Here is a 24,688-nt window from a genome sequence, read left to right on the forward strand (position 1 = left end):
CTTTTAAAAACTTTAATTTAGTTAAACTAAGTTGTACTAGGTTAGTATTAAACTTAAAACGTTTTTGGTTTACGAACGAGCTTAGGGTTTGGGGGGGGGGGGGTAATACATAAAAGAATGGAATGTAGTTTGAATTCAAAAACATTTAAAATTTTTATTGAAACTAAAGTAATATATTGTAAAGTGACAAAGATAAATATAAGTAGATGATATACACAGAATTACACATTTCTGGTTAAAAATGGAAATGACAAGCCTTAAGAAAAACTATCAGGTTAGATGTGGAAAATAGACAATCAAATACTTAACCCTAGAATACGAAAAAAGTTCATTACCCCATCATATTTTTTAACACTTTTTTGAACAATCTGTACATCAAACTGTTTATGAATCCGTAAATTAGTTGGTTACAGGACCCCTAATAATGTAAGAGTCACACAAGAAATTTATACAGAAGTATCATGAGTGTTGGAATTAATCCTACTAATTACTGTTAGGGTGCCATGTATATTATACCTTAATATGAGTGATTCCATCTCTCTCTTATTTATTTGTTTTTGTCAGTTCTAAGTGGTATTACAGGAGAAAATGTACACTTCTCAATATGATGCAACATTTAGACCCTACCAGCAGTGATCAGTATAAAAACAAATGAGTAATTTGAGGTTTATTGTCTTTATCATGTTTACTAATTTCACTAATGATAATATTTAATTTTATAAAAAGGATATTTCTCTTACATACTTTTGGGCTATTCAGATGAGATTTTGAATTTTAAATTTACTCAAACAATATATTCACATGTTCACACACAAGTTTTTACAGTATACAAATTAAGCAATGTTTAATAACTGTGTTTGAAGTATGAATGTTTTCCATACGTGTAATAATGCTGAAAGCAAGGCATTATTTTTATTTGAAATTTCTTTATTAAGCATTAAATTACCAATTCTCAAACTACCCTAAAAATCTGGTGCTAAATACCAGGGAACTAGAAAAAACAACAACAAAGAACTCACTTTCCACTTGTACAAGTCATACTTCGTTCATGGTGAATCAGCTCATTTTAGTGAGTCATTGACTTGAAGCAACATCTTTCTAATAGTGTTAAATAATCTCAATGTTTACACTTTAAAATAGCATCACAGAACTATTCAAACACCAGTAAAACAGACTTTTATGGTTAACATGATAGACAATGAATCTCAGCATCTATGGTTCTCGTCGTGTTTCTGTAAAAATGTTGGTCTGCACTTTGGGGCTATGGGTATATAGAAGAGTGATAGTCAAATCCCAGTATTTAATTAGACTAGTACAAAGTTAGGGACAACTAGTGTAGATATTTCTTGTTCAGCTTTGTGCAAATATTTAAAACAAACAAGTTTACAGAACAAGCAAAATTTTCAAGTCACAAGATGCTTTTCCAATTTTTCAGTTTATGTTTTTTTCGTTGATATTGGCTGAGTTGCAGTGAACTGTCAAACACTTGTTGGGCTTATGTTGGTGTTAGTTATAGCAAATATTCATGTGCAAAACACGAGAGATATAAGTTTTCTTTAGGGCAAACTTACATGTATTGTTTTAATTTTGTTATGATTTGATCGTATGTAAGGACTACTTTTAGATATGTAAGAGACACTACAAACTTATGTTGAACATTAATGTAGTAACAGAACTAAGCATGCATGTTTTATGCTAGTGTATCAAAGTGATAAGCCCCTGCATAATGCACAATACTGTGGTAGGAAAAATTACACTTTTCTGTTTTTAGTTGGATTTTCAGTGACAACTATCAATTTAATTTAGCAAGAAACTCCTGTATTAGATGATTAAATTATTGGTTTGAATTTCAAATATTGCATGTGGGTGTTCACTCCTCTTAAAAAGGTGTGAACTATACAGATTTTTATCGGATCTCACTATATTATAAGTTCGTAGTAAATCATTAAAGAAAATTAAGTTAGACATATTGATATTTGTAAGGTCAACATACCAAGCTTATTTTAGAATATCTGCTTACAGTAAAAATAAAGTTAGGTTTTTGACTGATGAGCAACCTGTATTTTATCTAACCCAGAGCAACATGTCTGACAGAGAAATTCTGTCGCATTGTGTCCTCTTTCCTAAGATGCTAAAATTAATGGAACTGATGTGTTACCTTTATAAAGACTGTATTTAATATATATATTTATTTAAATATAGTTTTCATAAAGATAATGCAGAGTTGGCACAAAATAAAAAAGTTTCAATATAATTTATGATGTGGTATAGACACCCTACAGCTTTGCAGAATGCGTTTTTATAGTTATAAAAAGTACATAGATGGCAGTGCGAGGTGACTTTGAAAAAGATTACGATTTACATCTTAAGAATAGTAGTATCAATGCAAGTCACATCAAATGTTCAAAATGCCTTCCATATACTTCAACAGTAAACAAGGTAAGGCATGATAGACAACAGCATGAAGCATGTCTTTAGTATTTAATGTTGAAATTTTTATTTTGTCGAGCATTAACATTGGGTAGTTGTAACAGTTATGAGTGAATGGATGACTTCTGACATCAAACTCGCTTCTAAATGCCATTGTTAATTACTTCATGTGATAAAAGTCTCTTAAGATACTTTTTGTATCATTCAAAAACATTTTTGCTGCAATGAAAATATTTTTTTACAGGTACAGTTTTCTGCTGCTATGGCTTTGGGTATTTATGCTATTGTTACAAACTGTCCTTTCACTCGCTGGATGGAATATGCTTTCGTTGCATACACATTCTCGTTCATTATCTTGTTTGGAGATTTTTACAGAAAAAATTACAAGAGAGCTCAGGTAATTCATACTTTTTTAATTTTCAAAAAGTTTGAATCTGTGGTCTTGCCATTCAGTTTTTTTAACATATAATGTGCATCTCAAATACTGGTTCAGATTACACGGCACACCTGACTGTCCTACTTGTTTCTTCTTTGATTTAAAGATGTGTTTTTTCTTAAAGAAAAAATCTCATCATTGTTGTAGACTCAAGATAAAAATGCTCTCTTACTACTTAATCCTTTTACTGCTCCTAATTCATTATATACTGTTATTATCATTATTTAAAAAATTATCTTCCACTCCTGTGGTTGAGAGTGGACCCATGTACAAGATGCAATAAAGAAGTAGGGTGTGCTGTTTCTTTTTTTAATCATGGTTGCTATTTCATATATATCTACATTTAAACACAGATCAGTGTTGCATTTGTTTCTGTTATTTTAAATATTAATGTGAATGTTTTTTGTCTTTTTAAGACCTCCACTGTTATTCCTTTTTTAAAATTTTCATTTCACTTTCTGTTTTTTACACTTAGTTGCAATAAGTTTGCTTTATTATTGAAGTTTCATGGCCTTTCCATGAAACAAAATAATAAAGTGAAACAAAAATGGGGAGCTATAGCCATGTTTTTGTTCTTGGAGTTTTATATTAAAATGTTTGACTAACTGTGTATGACCTTTTTTACATCACTAAAGAAACCATTGGTAATATCTCTCTCGCTGTTTGTTTTTTATATATTTCAATATAAGCATATTTTGTTTTCATTCTGGATCCAATTCATTGTCTGCTGTGTTTCAGTATAGTAACAAATAGCTCAAGAAGATTGTTTCATTGGATTTTTCAGTTTTTATTACAACTTTTTTATTTTTTGGTATTTATTTTATGTTATGCAGATTAATCAGAATTAAAAATTGGCTTGTTTGCACTCTCTGCCCATGTGAATAAGTTGTTTTAGGTGTTTTGTGGTTAAGCTGATCAATTTCTATTGCTATACTCCTCTTCTGTGGATATGCTCTGCACTTTATGTTAATTCTTTATTGTAAAACTGCCCAGTAAAGCTGTACCGTACCATATTACCTTATATTTAATATTCTTGACAAAATATTGGTGAATCAAACCTGATTTTCTGGGTACACCATTGACCAATTGGGCTATATCATGCTGTAGTACATGGTAAACTATTCTGTAAAGTATCTGTTTCAAACCTATCTACAAAAAGATCACACAGCAAGGGAGATAATGGAGAACCCATAGCTAGGCCTTCAGTCTGTTTATAGATCTTATTATTAAATTGAAAAAAATAATTACTCACAAGTTTTTGTTAAATTTATCATGTCTAAAATTTCAATAGCTGGCACATTATTCATTTGTAATTTGTCTTCAAAACAATTAATAGCTTTATCAATAAGTACTTTCATGAATAGTGACACAGTATCAAAAGATACAAGTATATCATCATTATTTAAATTCCCCTTACTTATTATTTCTACAAATTCGATAGAATTTTTAATGATATAAGTGTTTTTATCACTCAGAAAAGTATACTTACATCCTAAAAATTTAGCTACATTGTAAAAGGATGAACTTATATTTCATACTATGGGTCTATAGGAACCTCCTATTTTGTGAACTATCGGTAAAGCATAAAATCTTGGAATTACAAAACTACTTGAAACCAAATATTTTTTCTCTGGGGGAGTTAAGCTTATATAGTGTTTAACATTTTCTTTAATCAATTCATGAAATTTGTTAAGAGGGTTGTTTTTAACCTTTTCATATATATCTTCATTTAGCAACTCCTCAACATTGTTAATATAATTATTTCTATTTGACCTCCTTTGTCAGCTTTACAAATTACAATATCCAAGTTGTTTAACAACTTTAAGACTTGTACATTTTAATTTTTCTCCAAATTGACTTTAAAATTATTTACTAACTCTTTACATTCAGCTCTAATGATATCAACTTTATTAATATCCTTAATTTTATTCAAACCTGTTTCCACTTCTGTAATAAAATCTTCTTTTCGAAGATTTTCCCATCCCCTTGATAAGCACATCAATCTGTTTATCGTTTAATACAATATCTGATTTATTAATAAATTTCTATTTCTTACTAAGTTAGCATAAGGTTCAGGTAGCGATTCTAACTCATGTAGTTTTTTCTTCTTTTTACTGTCTCTGTTCAATAAAAAATTATACTTTGCTTCTAGTTTCAATTTATACTTCTCCAACTTTCCTGAGTACATGTCCAAATATTTTTCTCCCACTCATTCCATTTTTTTTAGAATTTTTTGATGTTGCATGTAGAGTGCCTTCTTTTGACTGTTGATCGGTTTTTAATTAAAATTTTAATTGTCTATTATACAATGTTGATTGTTGAGTATTTTAATATATTTTACTGTTATTAGTATTTGTGAAGACATTACATTGGAAAGTTTTAATCATATACCGAGATTATTGGATAACCCCTGATTCTGAAAAAGTAAATATTTTCCCTGTGGTCAACTGGACACACTTAGATGTTCGTCAAATATTGTGATTTTTTCCTTAGAAATATGGTACATTCACAGCCTGATTCAAATGCTTGGAGAAACTTTTTTACACGTACAGGGACATTTGGATTTTTGAATTATAAATTAAGTGAAATGTATGTTAAACATAAAAGTTTTATCTATTTCAAACACTCATAAATTTGTGTACTTAAATCACTGAGGAATTTAAAAAGAAGTACTTACTGCAAAATATAATTGAACAAAAATAAATGAATATATCAAAAACTATCTTTTTTTTCAATTAATTCTTTACTTACTTAGAGGTTATTCTTTAATGAGTAAAATCATGTAGTAACTAGTACAGAAGATGTATTAAGGACATACTTTTTGCTCTTTAGTGTATTTATTCAGAAGCACTATATAAGATGAGATCCAATGAAAACTTGAAACTTACTCCAGACCATATTCTGATTAATTAGAATTAAAAATTGGCTTCTTTAGAAATCACTTCACATGAATAAGTTGTTCTAGGTGTTTCCTGGTTACTTCATGTCAGTGTCTGTTGCTTCGTTATGTGTGAGGCTTCATTAGAACAAGATTGGATTGTTGAATCTTTTCTAAACCCTGAATAATTATATTTAAAGTCTTCCCATAATTAAAAAATATACATGGAAAATAGCTAAACTTACTTTGGCAGTAAGATATTTTAATTATTGTGGTTTTGATTGTCATTAGCTGGTTGCAAGAATTTTCTCTTCTTTGAATAAGCCCTAAAATATCACCTTTAAATATCTGTGTCAGTGTTTTAGTTGTTTAAATAAAAAAATATATAGTATGCTTATGCTAAAAAAAACAAAAAGAAAGAAAGAAAAAACAGTTTGAAGATGTTGTAATTTTGTTTAAACTTTTTAAAAATTTTTGAACAGGCTACATCAGCAAAAAACAAAGACAAAAACATTTCTAGTAATTTCGAGCTCGAAAAGAAAAAAGGTTTAGTTGGAAATGCCCTATTTCCATCAGGCAATAACAACTCAAAAAACAAGTTTTATAGAGAGGTAAGTATTTAACGTTGTTCAAATATATGTGCAAAAAATTATGTGTAAAAAGATGTAATCTGAATTTTTTTGAAACAAGCCAGATTGTGAATTTGCATTCAACTTAAAAATATGAGCAGAAACTTTATTAATTTTCTTTTAAAGTTAACAGGTTTGTGTTATTTATTAGATTTTTATACTGAGTGTGAACCTCTTTGTTTTTGTACTTCTGTGTATTTTTGTTTTTCATACTTGATTATTTCTCTCGATGAAGACACTACATTGGGAAAAGAAGCAATTTTTAAAAATTATATTTTGCCTTCCAAAAGCCCTCTTCTCCCCCACTTGAGATATCAGGACTTAAAGTTTTGAGATTTTAAAATTCACCCTACATAGTGATTCCCAATGACATTAGTATTAATTTTTTTTAAGGATAGGGTAATCATACTGTGTAACTTGAAACAAAAGAAGTATGTCTCATTACATGAAACCTGGGGGTGGTTTGAAACAACATCAGACTGCCACAAAGCTGTATAAAGATAACCTGTGGTATTTTAGGCTTTTTATATCTAAAAAGAATATATAGACACTATTTCTTCTGTACTTAATAACAATTGACTTCCTTGTGATACTACCCTCCTCCCAATAAAAATCCTCAAAATGCTAGTGTGTATTAGCATACACACTGTTGTTTAGAATTATTTTTTGTTGAACTCCATAGTTTATTAGTTAGCAAAGAAGTATTGAACTGTTAATCAAGTTCTTATAAAGAAGTGGTTTGTTCAGCACCAGATATAGGGGCTAGGAACCAGGGCCCCAGGCCATGGTATGTGTTTAGGGGAGACTAAGCAAAGTTACATCTACAGAGTAGGAAAAAAACATAAATTTAACCAAATATGTCCCCTTAATGTGGCTTAGTCTAGTTCATGACACTGTTTAACATTACAGTTGTTGACATAAAATGGCATATGCTCTTTGCAAAGCTTGAAGTGCTGATTTGTGAGGCACTAACTATTGCTTTTATCCAATTAGCTGGTGTCTAAAAATTTTAGAAGCCCGTGTTGATATTGACAACATATGAACAACTTGTCTTGTCGGTACTGTATATAGCATATGTATTGTGGTTGACATATGTTAACATATTCTTCATTGCTTTCACTCATGGGTTCTTATAATTGCTACCTATGCATTACATGTTAGTTCATCTGTAGACAAAGTGGTGTGCAGTAGCAGTGAATGATACTATAGTAGTAGTGAAATTCTTGTATCTCAGCATGCTCAGAAGGTTAGATTTCATTGTAAAATAACCAAATGCATGGTAGGACATCCTAAATTCACTATGTTCTTTGCATTGAAAGAGGCAGAAAATGAGGAAAGTTCCATCTTTGTTGACCAAAGTTCTTTTTCCAAGTGGGATATTAGCTTCAATTTATGAGATACTAGATTTTGGAGTAAGTCTACTGAAACAGTGGAAAATGTGCAAACAGAATCAGAGGACCTTGAATCATAATTAGAGCCCACAGAGGTCATTCAGATGTCTGATAACCAAGCACTATGACCAGAAAAACTAACTGAGACACAAAGATTTGAACTGATCAAAAAATGTCCCAAGCAAGCAATGGACATTGGATTTCCACAAAATAATGGCACAGTTTCATGGTGTGCTTTATGAAGGAAAACTACTACATCCACCTGAAAAATGGGGACAAAGTTATCCAATCATAAATTGTGTATTCTTGGTATTCAGATGGTATTTTGGTTTTTTCTGTGTTCTTTTATAAAATGTGATAACACTATTTCAAAGGACAGCTTCAATGCATGGAAGTGTCTTTCATCTACTCTGAATTTAGTTATTTTGGATGCTGATAAATCATCAGTGTTGTCTGTAACATTTTTTGGTTTGCTACAGCTTATGTCGTCAGTTCTTCTACTCACTGCTGGTTCATACTCAAACATTATATTATCTAACTTAATGTTAAACAGCTGAGACGTTTACTAGGAGTACTGTATTAAAAGTGTTAAAGTGCTTCGATATAAACTCAATGAAGTACTGGTAAATCATGCATTTCCAATAAAGGACACTGCAATTGCATTAGGGCATAAAACCTTGCATGAAAGATCCTTTCAGGGTCCTTCATAGTGTGTTTTATTGGATGGTACAATGTTTCGTTTGAAGTCAATTGCAGAAGAAGACCATTTCAGAACCCGAGCGGTGGATGCCCTTAAAAATGAAATTCATATACTGCTCACATTTCTACAATGTTATAGTGAAAATTGGATTGTACCAGCTCACATTCCTTTGTGGTAATTATTAGATGATATGAATGTTTAAATAATTCCCATGCAGAAATATGAGTGATGGAGGAACATTATGCTTGAGTATAAATGTCTAGATATAGTAGTCCAAAGTACAAGGAGAGATATGAATGAGGTTTCTTTCTGTCATTAGTTAATACAGCTGTAACCATTGTGAACAACAGTTTTTTTATTTTATTTTTAGTATCAGAGATGAGAAAGGCCATAGGTGGAAACATCTATAAGTGTAAATTACAAATATTTAGCTATAAAAATGAATGACATTGATGCTGGTGACTTGAGATTTGCTCAACTGTCAATGCCTTCTTAGTTGATGTGTCAAATTTGCTGATGGAGATGCTTAATTATATTTACAAAGAAAATTTGTTGGACCTCTTTCAGACCTTAGTATTGCATTGTATCTCTTTTGACTGTGTCTGTGGCATCAGGAGAGATAAGTTTTTCACATTTTAAGTTAATCAAGAACTATTTGCTTTCAACAATATTGAGAGATTGTTTGAGTCATCCAGCTGAAACATCCATGATGTTTGTTGCTAGTTGGACTTCTCTAAAATAATCAAGGACCCTGCTTCTGTAGAATTACCAAAGATCAATTTCTAATCGATTGGGGTGAGTTTGTCATGTTTCAGTTGTTGAAAAAGTATTCTGAATTTGTAATTTTTTAGTGATTTGCTTATTTTGTATGTGAAAGTCCTTTCCAAGCAAAGTAGAAGCCATCCAGAGAGAGGATGGAAGAGAGGAGTCCATGCTTTGGCCTCTGCCTGGATATTCCCATGAGTCTAGTGCCTGCACTGGCTTTATTTTTCTGCCTTAGTATTGCAAGTACTGGATATTGATTTATTGTTTTCTTTGAGTTAAGGTGAATCAATATATCACACTTCCATTAAGTATTAATTTTATTTAAAGAATGTGTTCAAAACTTATTCTGTAGGATTTTCAGATTTAAAAGACATGTACAAATACACCCTGTAAGATTAAATATATATATATATATCTTTCTTTTCTTTTTTTTCTATTTCAGTAATTTTTGAAGATGTCTGTTTCTACGCACTGCCTATCAAGAGGTTCATCAAAGTCTACTGGATCACATTCAAATGCTGGTTCAATTTCTTTTTGTTTCTGGTGATTTCTGAACCACACCCAGAAATTTGGTTTGCTGTGTTTCTGTTCCCTGAAGCTAACTTGACCACATGTGGAACATAATTCATTGTAGTGATTACTGATGTCAAGGGGACTACACCCTTTAGTTATTTCAACATCCTTCCATTATGCCACAAGTTTTCTTTGTTTTGGCTAAGATCTGCTAAATCACCCCTAGATGTTAGTAGGGTTTACTCATTTTTCCTGCTTTTACAGCACTAAACCTAGTTGTTAACCAAATGCTTATCAGTTATTCATTTGTCTTTGAAACTTACAGGACATGCTTAAATGTTTTTTTTGTTTGTTTGTTTCTGAAGTTTATTGGATCATCCAACAGGTGTTGTTCCTGATTCTAGTAGGGTATTTTCCTTGAGGTCAACTGGAAATGTCTAAATGTTAACCAAATGCTTGATTTCTACTATATTATGGTAACGCTGATTATTATTATTTTTTAGGTTTAATGAGTCATACCCAAATGTTATTAAATTATTATTTTTCTTGTTTTGTTTACTGTGCCATATCTCAGATGCTAGTCAAATAATTTTATTGAAATCTATGTTGAGGTCTACTGAACAATATCTAAATGTTATTCAGTCTTCTTTTCCTTGAGGGAAATTGCATTTTAAACAGTCAAGAGATAAGAACAGCTACAATGAGGTTTAGAAAAAAGAACACACAATATCATAATGTTTCATCGCATTAATGTGACATCATCAGGTGATGAAAAGAAATGATGACACAGTTCAGTAAATATGCCAAGGTAGTGTAGTCTTGTAACTAAAAAAATTAAATTTAGATTAACTCCTTCCATTTTAATTATTTAGAATATCTAGAAGTTTTAAAATTTTGTGGATAATGTCCCATGTATTTTACATCAAAGAGTGAATTTTTTTAACATGTATAAAAGTGAACATACAGTTTAAGGTTATGTCTAAATTCTGAATACGTGGAATAAACTGTTTAGTTAAATGTACACAAAGACAGCAATATAAACAAATGTAAAATTAAGGAAACTGTTAATTAAAACCATTGATAACTAAAATGGCATGAATTAATTTGTGTTTATTGAAATGTTTTAATCAATAACCACTTACCTTGTTGTATTAATTGGTCCATGTCATCAATGTTTTTTAAATAATCTAATGATTCTACATTAATGTGATAAATGCTGTATTGTTTTATTTTCTTATTTTTAAACCTCATTTTAGATAGTTTTAACACTGATACTGAAATGTGATTTATTTTTATTTATTATAAGTCAATTTTTTCTTTCTTGCAGAAATTGTTTTTGTAACTGTGATGTCTACTAAAGCATGTTATACAAATGTTTTTTAATTTATTGTACCCCTCATAAATGCTAGTTATATGTTTTGTTTTCAGTGAATTTACAGTGTCATACTTATATGTTAGTTAACTGCATTTTTACAGGTTTACTGGATTATTCTTGGACGATGGTGAAATTTTAACCAGTGGTATACACTTGATATTTCTTTAATGATGTGATAAATCAGTCCTAAATTCTTACCATTAGTTTATTGGAAGACTCAGTTTTTAGCTGGTATAGGTATTTGTGGGATTTTTATTTCAGATGTCAAACTTCATAATCCTGTTAATGCTTTTCAATTCTACTGCTCTGTTGTACCAGAATTATGTTAACATGGTTGAGTTTATGTAAAAGAATCAATGCACCACGAAACGTTGATGACAGTTATACATTTTAAAAGTATATTTTTATTATTTGTAACTTTTTAAACTATGAAGTCTCCTTTTACTTCATCCAAATATTTTCTGTATATAAAATAAGTGCAGCATGCTACTCCTGTCTTGTTTTTTTCTCCCCCTATATTTAGCTGTTTTTCCTTAGAAAAAAATTGCACATTCATTTTTATATCATCACTGTTGAATACAACTTTTGCCATTTCTTTGTTGGCAGTTTTTTTTTAAGTTAATGCATTGTGTTAGCTACTCCTACTGAACTATAGTATGACTGTCCAGTAGAAGCCAAGTAAGATACATTTATTTTTGTTTAATAAGGCAATGTAATTTACCATAATATTTGTTTCGTATTTTATTATAAAATAATAGCAGCTAATATATTAGAGTGCAATTAAAAAGTATTTGCATTTTAAAATTAGTTGAAATTACTTTCATTATAATCAGTGGTTAATAATTGGACAACTTGGCAGTTTTTTAACTCGGAATTTTGGTATTCTAATAAAATAATGTTTTTCGTAGTCACTAGTACTTCAGCACATACATTTTTCCATTATAGTCATATATTTATAGTTCGACAGATATCAGTAACAGAAAATTTTTTTATGAAAATGAAGGAAATGGATTTATGAAAGAAAGAAATGTTTGATTGGTCAGACCAATATATACCGAACATGAATGAAGTTAATACTTAACATACTGCTCCAAAGTATTAACTGAGATTTTATTTCACAATTATTAGCCAGCTTGTAAAATTTACAATGCTAATCCATGTAATCTTCATTTGCTTTTCCTGACATATATAACTATGGCAAAGAGTTCTGTATCACCCTAGAATTTTAGGAATGAGATACAATTATAAAAAGAGTACATGAACATAATTTAAGCAAAGAAACTATGAAATGATATCACAAAGGTCTACCAGATGCCATAGTATTTGCAGTGCATTCTATGTTTTCTCAAACTATACTTAATGATCTCAGGCTTGTACCCAATAGGGCACCAAAAGGTCAAGGTATCCTTGTAGGCACTTCCATTCAGCCTTTAAACATACCATTATTCAGCAGGATACTTTCAACTTCATGAATCAACATCTGATATTCTGGGGTGGTGCAAATCTTTTGGCCATAGCTGTATGTGTCATTGTGTAAGCTAAGGGTTCAGTGTTCTAGATTTGAAGAATATACTTGTAGGCTCTGGTAAAAAAGCAGTAGGAATTTCTGAGCCTGACAGACTTTCTTCTCTTGAAAGTTATATTTAACAGAAATATAACATATATGGAGTACATGTTAACAAAACATGTCGAGGAGTGCTATAATGTTTCTAAAATGTCAGTAGAAGCAGAATTATAAATGAAAATGCAAAATTAAACTTTTCTTTTGAAATTTTTCATACAGGTGTACTTTTCAAAATGATGGTCTTAACAAGTAGAAGTAAGTGAAAATAACTCATTAAAATTGTACACACAGAAACTAAAGATGAATTTATTGATTATCATTATACCGTTACCTTTATTGGGGTGTAGCCAAGTAAGCTAAGGTTTTCAACTCCCAAATAAATTAAATAATAGCATAAATAATCTATGCTTAATTGTGGAATATTGACTGGAATTCTTTGGAGTATTACCTCAGCTGAAACACTAAGTAATATATCATTAGAGAGTTAATGAGCTGGAATTTTTTGGATACTTTATAGAAGCTTAACAGCTGGAAACATTAATTGACCAGAAGAGGGTTTATTTATTTTATTTTTTAAATCAATTTTTGTATGTTGCTATGAAATATTACACACTTTTATAATCATGAAAAATTAAGAATTATATTATAATAATCAGACTGTAAAGAGAATAAAATACTGTCGGAGTTCTGAAGGTGCATAATATTTAGTAGCTCAGTGAATCTGTTCTGACAATCACCAATTTCTCAAACTGTAAAACATTCACATCTTAAGAAAGAATAATGAATTTTGGTAAAAATAATTAGTTCTATTGAATGGTTGAGCTCGTGCAAAGCAAATTGTTCAATAAACATTACGACAAACAGGCAAAAAAATCTGTGTGCATGTCATTTTTTGAGATATAATACTTTTAGCATATTCCTTATTTTTGAGATTTTAAATGATTTGCATTTTCTATATAAGATTGTTCATTTTTACTCAAATTTTATCACAGAATCTTAACTGTGTTTCAGAAAGTCTTGTATAGGGCAGCTTCATGTTCTGTTATTAATATTGTCTACATGAATTTACATGGAAAAATAATTTTAGTGCAAAAAAAGGGATAAATTATATTCCAAAGCTCTTGAGCCCGTGTATGACAATTTGTTTTCGTTCCCATTTCTAACAGGAATTCTTACGTGATTTTTTGTGAGAATACAATGCTTTTGGTGTGTGTGTGTGTTATTATTAAGTAGTTCAGTTTTGAGCTGTGTGTGTATGTGATTGTTGCAGTATTTATATGTATTTTAAGCTTACTTAAACATGAGCGTATATAGATATAAAAACAGCTGAAAGGAGGTTATAACTTTGAGATATCAGTGATGCAGCATTACAGCCATACCCACAATGAGCTGAACAAGTATCATCTTCAGAGAATGACAGAGGAACAAAGGCAGCTAAAATAAAGGACTTTCTTGATCACAAGTTATGTGTAAAACAGCTATATTAATATAAGGAGCTTGTAAATGTCTTGTATGTTTATGTTGCATATTTTTAAGACCTAGGACACAAGAAACAGTAGGGTTTACTATATGTCAGGTGGCCAATGATTAATTTTGAGAATTTCACTAAAACTGCCTTTCAAAGTCAACATTCTAAATTTTGTCTCTAGATACTTTTTATCAGTGATTTTCCTCATGCTTTCTGCTGAACACTTTATGATGTCCATTTTAGTTGTCAATGAATAAATTGTAACATATATAAGAAAAGTATTGGTAGATGAACAAATTTAATTTCTTAATGTTTTGATCAGTTAAAAATTGAATTAACTGCCTCATCAGGCTTAATTTACCAGGATTCTACAAACTTTAAACAGTAACTGCTTTATCAGGTTTAACTTGGTCAGCAAATTTGACAGGTTATTCTTATAGAATACATGCACAAAATAACATGACTTGAGATTAAACAGTGTTAAAGAAACTGTATTCAATGAAATATTACAATAGACTCTTGTCATTTAATTTCATATATTTGGAAAGTAAGAAAATAAATAATTACCAGATACATATTTAATATCTCAAAATTAGAAAAATCTAATTTCTTTACAAATTAAGTAAAATTTGTTATATAAGATGAAAATGTTTAATTCTAAAGAAAAAATTCAATCACAGAAAGAAAACACTTTTATTAATTACAAAGAACTGATTAGTAAACTGCTGGAGCACAGTTAAGTCTGGATAATAACAATAACACCATACTTCATAAGATTTATATGAGCAAGAAAAATTCATTTAACGTGCATGGTAACAGAACATAAGGATACTGTGTTTTAATGAACCATGACAAAATATATTAGCTCTTCATGTAATGAAATTTTCACACTTACAATTTTTGGCAGAAGAATACATTACCCTTCCCCAAGTCTGAATGTTCTGGAACAAATACTGCAAGTTTAAGAGTTGTGGGTTTTGCTTGTACAAATATTTAGATCATTCTTATACATGGAATTAATTCATCCAAAGCTAAAAGCATGAACATGCATTTAGTCAGAGCAATTCAAATAGAGTTACAAAAGGCAGTTACTTATTTTATCTTGCAAGACAATAAAATATGCTCTTGATTACCTTTTAAGTTAATGTTTGCTGAATTAGGTATTTCTCAAGGTTTTGGTAGAACTTGTTCTGATTATACAAGTTGATTAATTTGTGAAATAAAAAGGCATACAATCTCATTTGAGGGCAGCTTATTAATTTTAAAAGAATAACACCATATAAAACTAATAATTTCCATTATTGACTTCAGGGATTTTACTTGACTAATACGATCTAGTCTTTAGGATAAAACCCATCATTGCATGGTGTTTAATTATTTGTACTAAAGTTTTTAAAAGAGTTATTATGCCATATGATGTTCAAACAAGGAATGTTTCTTTTAGTACTTTGTTTTTTATAGTTTACTGCTAAATTTATATGATTTTCAGAAGTATAGAGCCAAGGTATAAAACAATACAATTATAAATTGTTGTGACATATCAAAAGTACGACAAAAGTAGGCTTATACTAACCGCATGACAGTTGCCAAATAAATGATTTGGAAAACAGTTTCATTCATCAGTTGGGCAGTTGAGATACACATTTGTTTGAATTTTTAAACTTGTAGTGTTCTGTTGGTTTGCTAAAATGTATATTTGTTTCTAGTTTTGTGTTAATGAAAATGTACAGATATATATTTCTTTTTGGGGGTGGCATGTTAGATACAGTATTTTTCCATATGAGAAATATAATGGGCATTTAAACACTTTAATATGATCTTAAAATTTATTTTTTATCAATTATAATTTAACATCCAACAATATTTTTACAGGCCAGTGCATAATATGGTAGTTGAATATGATGAAACAAGACAATCAAGTGAACTAGATCAGTGTTTTTCAACCACCAATCGATGGGATTTCACACACAAAAAGTATATTCTTTTGTAAATCATAATGTTTACTTGCATTTTAGTTCTTCATGACAGTTTAGGAAAGCAGCAAGCTGGTCCATGGTAGTGATATGGTTAAGAATAATAGTTGATGATAAAATCATTGTCCTCAATATTTAAATCAGAGTATTGTATAAAATTATTTTAACTTGAATGCTAATAAACAAGAACTGTATATGCAATGATGAAGAAGAAAAAGCTAACATCATGGTAATTATTTTCATGATAGGCAGATCTTTCAGGCAGCCATAAGTTTGACCCTATTTTAAGTTACTAGCTGAAGATCTGTTCCTGGAGTGGCCTGTAGCTCAAACCTAGTAACACACATTCTTAAAAGAATACTTATAGTTTATTTTGTGAAGTTTTTCTAGATAGGTAAATATCAAAAGTTTGGTACAGATTCGTGATATAGCTTCAAAAACAAAATCTTGAAGAAAGCAAAGTTTGTAATGTAACCAGCAATGAGGTCTAGATTATATAACATTTCAATATGTACAATGATTGTAAACTATAGTATAGTAACGATTATTTATTTAGTTGAAGGCTAGTTTGTTCTTTAGCATTTTGTTACATGAATCTTTTGAAAATAATGTGGTAAAACTGGATATGTGTTTAGATACTTGGAAAGGGATCAGTGTGTACATTTCTCACTTTTGGAATATAATTTTGTTTTCCTTTAGAATCTACAGACCTAAACTTGGAATATGAGTGTGTCATATCTACTAGGATTACATATTTTGTATGAATGGTTAGTACTAAATTAACATTCACCAACTTGGTGTATAGTAATAAATAACCAAAAACAAGGGGTGGAGGGTTGGAGTCTACTGCTCAGTTATAATTAACTTTATAGGCTTAAAGTACTTTCACTTTCATACCAAATATATATCCACATACCCCAGAGACATGTTCACAGTGTACTTGAGTAACTTAAAATATATATTTTTGTAGTAAAGTAACAAAGGTGACGTTTCTATGGAAAGAAAGGATACACTGTATTGCTCTTTCTTACAGTAAACTATTTTATTTGTAAAAGTGATCAAGAGTGGTAATTAAAGCTTATCCCTGGAGACCAAGCTTTAGTTAACCTGCACTGAAAAATGGTGTTTCTCCATCTCTGGTCATGAGGACTGTTATAACTATACATACATTTTTGTTGTGGGCTTTTTTTAATTTTAAACTTTATGAATTTTCTCAGCATTAATTTGCATAGTAGGTTTTTTGGGTTATATATATTTTAAAAATGAATATACAATACAATGAAATATCCTTTTCTTTCGTATTCTATTGATCAAAGAAAAGCCTTGATTTTAGTTAAATTTACCTATTTTATTTCATTCATTTTCATGGACTTATAAAATTTAAAAGCATACCAGGGACTGGGAATAACTGCTGCAGAAATCACAACAAAATCAAATCACATACAAATTAGGCTTTATTATTCACCTACCTATCTATAATAAATAAATTAAAAACCTCAATGAGTGCATTTTTGCTCATCTGACAATGTTCAGGACTCCTTCGTATCTTCTCTTGATTCATGTAGTACAGTTCCATCATTTGTAGTAACGTTAGTTATTACAGCTTTGCAGAAGAAACATTCTTTGTGATGAAGCAGGTGGTGAGATATACAAGCTCTGCAACATTAAAAATCATGAAATAATGATCTGAGTTATAAGAAATTGACTGCATCAAAATAGTTTTACCAACATAAATTATTCTACTGAACCAGCTCTTATACACATTAAATACATGTATATACATTACCTTTCATGATTCATTCTCACCAACACCCAATAAAGTTAGGGCACTGTTAATTGCACATGTTAAAGAAGAATTGTGTTATTTGTACTGCAGAACTTTTGATTAAGTAAACGTGAATCGATTATTTTCCTAGAAATCCAGATCTCATAGCTTTACTTGAGTTTGTTCTTGACAGAAAAAGAAAATTACAGGTTATTATTATTTTTTAAAATGTGGGATAGTTAATTGAATTAGATATCCCACAAGTTTACCTGTTATTACAATCATTCCATTTTTTCATAATCTAAATGTCAGTGTTCTAAAATACATAATTAAAAGTGATAATTAAATCGTTCATTTTAAACTTGTAGTTGTGGATAAGTGTTAATAAATGTTGTAAGATAAAAAAAAAACGTGCACAATAGTATTTCAACTGTTATGTTATTATCTTTCATTATTCAGACACTACAAAAAGTAGTGTCATAGAAAAGGGCTAAAAGAGCTCTGTGGTTTACTAATTTTCAAAACAAAGTGAAAACATTTTTCATATAATTATAATAAGCAGGTAAAATTGTTGGTAGAGCAGAAGTGTTGCTATTTGACTTTGAAGTACATGAAGTATAATATAATTCACTGCAATGTTCATAGTCTTTAGTTAACATTTGTATTTATTTATTATATAAACTGTACAACATAAGTAGTGAAACTGAACTAAAAGATGAGATTAATAAATAATGGTCAGCAGGTCTTTGTCCTGGACAATTATTTTTCATGTGGTTACTGAAAGCCAGTCAGTTCATATTTTTGCTCCACATAATCAATCACAAAAAAAGTCAAAAGATTTTGTTGTAAAAATATCAGGAGGAATTACTGTAATAACAATCATGTCTTCAAAATGTGAAGTTAGCTTGCAAGCTTGGTCTGTAAATAGAGACAGTTAGGCTAAGTTCTAGTTTATGATGCTTCCAGTTGGAAAACAATGACAAAAATTATCTAATTAATATGTTGCATGACAATAAAGCCATGTTTGTAAGTTTCACTGTGAGTGTAGAGATATAAGAGTATTATAACACATGAAATAGAAAAATTATTTCAAAACAGTCAAAGAAAATAAAATTTTGACCCTCCTCTTTTTATTTAAGAACCTGTTTGCTTATCAATTATTGGTATATTTTAATCTAACTTTGGCTAATCACTATTTTATTTAGTGATAGGTTAAATCAATTATCCTTTTGGTAAATAAAAATACAATTTTACTGCCTACCATTAAATTACAATGTCCTTGTCTGAAGAACTTTTTTTTTGTGGTACCCTAGTGTGAAGTAAATACTTCTCAAAGTGGCATCATGAGGAGAAGTTAAAAAGTTCAGGGAAAAAATGTGGCCATCCTCTAACACAACACACACAAACATACCTGCAAGACTGATGACCACATGGTTGAAAGACTGTTGACTTTGGACTGGCATAACATATAGTACATAAGTATTCTTCTTCTATCTCCTGACTAGCCTCATTGGCTGCTTTTTGTTGATATGTAGAAGTGAGCATTGCCATCAGTTGGCTGGCCTGGGAGAGCTCTGTGAGAGTTACCTCTGTGTCTAATAACAAAGTACAACCTTTATAATATCATATTACAGAACCACACAAAATACAGTCAGTGTAACATAGTTTTCTATTACAGTATACTTGATATTATACAGGTTGTTGAAAAAGAATTTAGTGGTATTTCAAGTACAGATATAAATTGATTTCACAGAGAAATTAAATTACATATATTATAAAACTGTAACCACACTTTTTCACTCTTCACGATGTCTGTGCATGAGAAATAACAGTTGATATTTACTACATAAACAATAACTTATTTTTAGTTCATGAATTAAAAAAATAGTATAACAACAACCCAAGGTTAACATTAACCAGTTGTTTAGCAACTACTATTGTGTTACTATATTTTCACATGTAGCATATGCATTTGTTAAACACAATTTACAGTTTGACATAAGATTGGAAAATTGTTCAAAATCCTTAGAAAAGTAGTAGTTTTTGAAGATATTAAGAAAAGCTTTTGAAATGTTAGGAACATTTTTCTTTCATAACTGGAAGAAGTGCACAAGCCAGAAACGTTGTATGTCAACTTTATAGAGATATAAGTATTTTCATTTTTACTATCTTTTTTTTTTTTCCGTTAACATAATCTAATCATAGGCTCCAGTTAAGACAGTTTTATTTTTTCTAACGGGATGATTGGCTTATAAAATTATCATCAGAAGTAGTGGAGGCTGGCATTTGACATGAGTTTAAGAGGGAGATTGATGATTTTGTAAGATATAAAGGGTGGGTGTACAAGAACAGACTCAAAGGACCAAAAGGTCCCTTGCTGTCCATATGTTAAAAGGAAGCAAAAACATTTCTGCATGGTAAAATCCATCAGTACTAAACCAGAGAAAATAATTCACACTCATTTACATGAGCATTATGTAACCAGAGAAATTCAAATACAATGGGAAACCTAAATATATCTAATTTAAACAAAAATCCTTACATTTCGCAAGATTCAGATTGCTGGTATTGGACTCAGTTGAAATAGATGCACCCAGAATGGCATCAAATGAATGGAGTTGAAAACTTGGTTCTGATAACAGCACGTTTAAAGCCAGTTGACTACTGAAAGTTTTTATTATATGTTTTAAGTTACAAACCAGTATTACAATGAATGACATGATAATAAAGATATTATTAAATACTACATATCTTTTGTTGCCCAGAAAGTCTACATAGCTTTAATAAACAATAGGCCTCATTCATAAAGATAAATGATAGACATACTCTATTTGTGCAATTTTTTATTGGTAGCTTACATTTTGCATGTAATTAAAATCACACGTTAAAATGAATTACTAGTCTTTATACAGGAATAACTTAAGCATGTTACTTTATGGTTACATAAATGATTACAGAAAAAACTATACACTTATTGAACAATGAAATTTAAAATGTATTTTTAAAATAAACATTTCACAGGATAGCAGAAACTCATTTGAAAATGCTTCTATACAATTTAATAGAATAAATTTCTTATTTGAAAACACAACAATGAAAGAGGGCAGATTCTGAGATTTTCTTTGATCTACCATTGTGGTAATTTAAGTATATTGTATTTCCTCAACTTGGATTTCAATCTAGGATGTTCACACACCAGGCTAATGTTCTACTAACTGAGCTAAAGCGTTAACCTCCAAGCATTTTTTAAACATCTCAAATTACCACACCAAATACTATTAGGCCTAATTACATCTAACCACAAGCTTTCACAAAACCATGTTATAAGACCTGAAATCAATCAAATAAATATAATAGTTCTAATCTGGATGACTTATATTATGAATACTCTTCTGCATTAAGCCACCTAACTGAAGGCAACTGATTATGGGTATTCTTTTGAACCAAAGCATAGCTCATACATAAAAAAACTGATGAGAATGAGTTATAGGTACTCTTAGGAATCAAAATGCAGCTCTACAATAAATTCACTGATAACGTCTGATTGTGGGCATTTCCTGAACCATACATATAATATTTTGTAATACATTTCTTACAAAATATTTGATGTAAGCTTCAGGTTGTGTCATTCGGTGGGGTAGTGTGGCTCAGTGGCTTTGCACTTTGGACTCATAGTCAGATGCTTGTGAGTTCGAGGCTGGCCCACAACGTGTTGTGTCCTTGAGCAAAACACTTCATTTCACTTGTTGCATTCTAACCAACTGTATGATTGGTTCTAGCTGTTAGCTGGGGTTAACTTGCAAAGGACTGTCATCCTGTCCAGGGGAGTGTCTCACCATTCTTACCAGCTTGTGCTAACTAAGCTAGGGTTCAGCACTGGATCTTATATGCCATATTGGTATGGGAGGGATTGAACTTAATTTTCAACTGTATCATTCAATATGTTAGCCACATAGATTAAACAACTAGTCTCAAACTGTAGCTATGTGAAACACAAATTAACATTCTTCAGAAAAGTAGTATAAATCTGTGAAACCAGGCCAGTCTAGCCTGAAAATACTAACATTACTATGTGACACTATCAAATTCTCCTGTTTACATATGTAACTTTAAAGGCAAAAACGTTTTTTTAAAACTCTAGAATATCACAATATTTGCTTTAAGGAGATATAATACTATTCCAATCTCTACTAAATCTTGAAAAATGTGATATACTATGATTTTCTGGGCTTACCTTTCTTTTGGACTTTCTAAAATCAGATATACAAGGATACCAACTACAGCTGTTATAATGGGAAAATGATGAACAGCTTCTAAACCACGAACTTCTAAGTTGACAACTACCTCAAAACAACCAGATCGAGATGACATTCTGTTTAGTATCTGACAAATCAGCTGAAAAATTAGAGTTCCAATATTCACATAAACAGTTGTAGTTTTGACTTACAGTTATAAAAGCAAGAACTAACAAAACAGTTCCACAACTTAATTCAATATATTGAGTGCTGTTAACTACAGCTATTATTGTTTTAACAACATAACTTGTGTAAATAAACAGATGGTTAAAATTAGCCACACTGTACATTATATCAATCTGTAATACCCTTTCATTATCAATTATCAAATAACACATTTTGTTTGTTTACAGGAATGATTAATTGATATTATGCATTAATGATTTTATAATAATTTAAACAGCGAAAGTCCTTGTAACGCTGATGTTCTTGTTATCTTTTTTTTAAAGAGTAATGATGCATGAATTGTCAAATAATTTTGTTTTAAATATTAATTTTTTTCTCTTTAAATAACTTTTCTTTGTGTTATATTTGTGTTAATAGATTTTTTATTCAAAGAAAATTATTTACTCATCACCACAAATAGACAATTAATCTCCTGAACAATTACAATTCTTCCACACAGTAGAAGGAATACTACATAGGTCATCTGTAGATCTCTTCATTATTTTTGGTATTTTATATACAAAATCTTGTGCTTACCACTTGAAAGTTTATTTCTAGAAGGTTTTTAGAATACACAATAAACATTACAAATGAACTAAGAAACTTACTCAATTAAGATTATTAGTGACATTTTAAATGTGGGAATAATTCAATAAACTTATATTTCCAGGCTATAGAACATTACAATATTTTTATTTAATTTATTAGGCTTATTAACCCTCTCACTACAAGCATCTTTTTCTGTGCATGTCAGAAGGTTTTAACAAGTTACATTCAAAATTTAATTAAACTACTTTCTTGTCATGGTATACGAATAAATGTGGCATAAAAATGTAACCAATAATTAAAATTTTAATATTATTTAAGATTTAACTTCTTAATTTTATTATGCAATATTTAAGAAAAATTATGAATATCCTCTAGTATGATAGTTATGACATTTGCTCTCTAGGTTCCCTTCTTCTCTAATTTATTTACCACCTCTCCAAGAAGTATGGAATTTAACCTGAATTACTCATTATAATGTTGTCATTGCTCAGGCAAAGCATAATTTTTTATAGCTTTCAACCTTATTTGGTTACAGAGCCATAAAATAGAAAATCAGACCTCTCTTGCCAAGCCCACCTATCACATCCTCTCTTTCAGAAGTTGCTAATAGTTCTCTCTGATGTTTAACCCTATCGGCACATGTATCCTTTACTGCGCATGACACAAGGTTTTAGTGTCTTACATTCAAAATTTTATAAAGATACTTTTTGTTTATGTTTTACCAATTAGAATAACATAAACTCTTAGCTAATAATCCATATTTTAATAGTATACAAGTTTTAATTTCTTAATTCTACAAGGCAATATTTTAAGAAATCCTGAATTTCCATAGTGTGACCCACGTGACACATTTTCTTTTAGCATGTCATCTTCCCTATTTTATCCACCACCCCTCGAAAAAGTACGAAATTAAATGTAAATTACTGTCTATAAAATCGTCATTGCTCAGACAAACCATAATTTTTATGGTCTTCAATTTTGTTTTGATACAGAGCTATCAAAGAGAAAATCAGACCCCCTCCTGCCACACCCACCTTTCACTTCCTCTCTTTCACAATTGGTTGATAGTTCTCTTTTACGTTTCATTATATATTACCTATAACCAATAGAAAGTCAAGGTTTTCATCTGTCAAATGACGTATTGTATAACGTTATATTCTGAACGATTAAATATTAATTTCACTCAGAGTACCAACATCGTTTCTGTGAAAAAATTAACGACTAGTTTGGATGAATTTGTAACGATTCTTGTCGCATAGTTAAAAAGCCAGAAAACTTTTGAGAGGTAAGGGAATTTGTCTACTTTTTGTATGTTATTACTCTATGTTCTTTGGTACATTATTTAATTAAATAACAATTAAGTATATTACTATTATTAGTATAAAAAAATTTGACAATCGACAGCAAGAAAAAAAAAAGAAGATTGTTAAATATTTTTTTCTTGTTTTTCATGTTTATTCTTTGTGTATAATTATAAAAGTAACTAAAACATAAAAATAGGGATCCTTTTAGGTTTGTTAAGATTAGATAAGGTAAAATAAACAATAATAATATTATAATAAAAATGTTTCACAAGGAACACATGCGAGAAGCTTGTAGTAGCTCGTGGATAATGTAATTCGTTAGTGTAACGTGAGCTGCATGTTCCCCAAGTAACTTACAACTTATAATGGTGCTGATAGTAGTTAGACAAGGTTCAAAGGGCAATAAAACAATAACATTTAATTACAAACAGATGTATAATGCTACGAACTTAGAGCTACTTAGGATAAATGAATGTAGATTCATGTTA

At 30.1% G+C, this 24,688-nt stretch overlaps 2 protein-coding genes across 2 annotated transcripts in view; one reads left to right on the forward strand and one right to left on the reverse strand.

Annotated features, from left to right (window-relative positions):
• LOC106473188 (elongation of very long chain fatty acids protein 4-like) overlaps nucleotides 1–14,712 on the forward strand; it is a gene marked incomplete at its 5' end in the record, with an annotated part of 41,336 nt that extends 26,624 nt beyond the window's left edge. The window contains 3 exons of the mRNA XM_022401676.1: nucleotides 2,675–2,827; nucleotides 6,227–6,355; nucleotides 9,672–14,712. Of these exons, the coding sequence (XP_022257384.1) occupies nucleotides 2,675–2,827; nucleotides 6,227–6,355; nucleotides 9,672–9,674 (285 nt within the window). The remainder of the gene's footprint in view (nucleotides 1–2,674; nucleotides 2,828–6,226; nucleotides 6,356–9,671) is intronic.
• A 2,846-nt stretch (nucleotides 14,713–17,558) lies between these two features.
• The window catches only part of LOC106473189 (E3 ubiquitin-protein ligase RNF123-like), a 10,504-nt gene continuing 3,374 nt past the window's right edge, over nucleotides 17,559–24,688 (reverse strand). The window contains exons 2-5 of the mRNA XM_013933869.2: nucleotides 22,122–22,282; nucleotides 20,430–20,551; nucleotides 19,299–19,482; nucleotides 17,559–17,778 (exon numbers count right to left, since the gene is read on the reverse strand). Coding sequence (XP_013789323.1) covers nucleotides 17,652–17,778; nucleotides 19,299–19,482; nucleotides 20,430–20,551; nucleotides 22,122–22,282 — 594 coding nt within the window. The 3' untranslated portion in view covers nucleotides 17,559–17,651. The remainder of the gene's footprint in view (nucleotides 17,779–19,298; nucleotides 19,483–20,429; nucleotides 20,552–22,121; nucleotides 22,283–24,688) is intronic.

Source organism: Limulus polyphemus, unplaced genomic scaffold (genome assembly GCF_000517525.1).
Source record: "Limulus polyphemus unplaced genomic scaffold, Limulus_polyphemus-2.1.2 Scaffold5959, whole genome shotgun sequence".
In the NCBI taxonomy this organism is placed as follows: domain Eukaryota; kingdom Metazoa; phylum Arthropoda; class Merostomata; order Xiphosura; family Limulidae; genus Limulus; species Limulus polyphemus.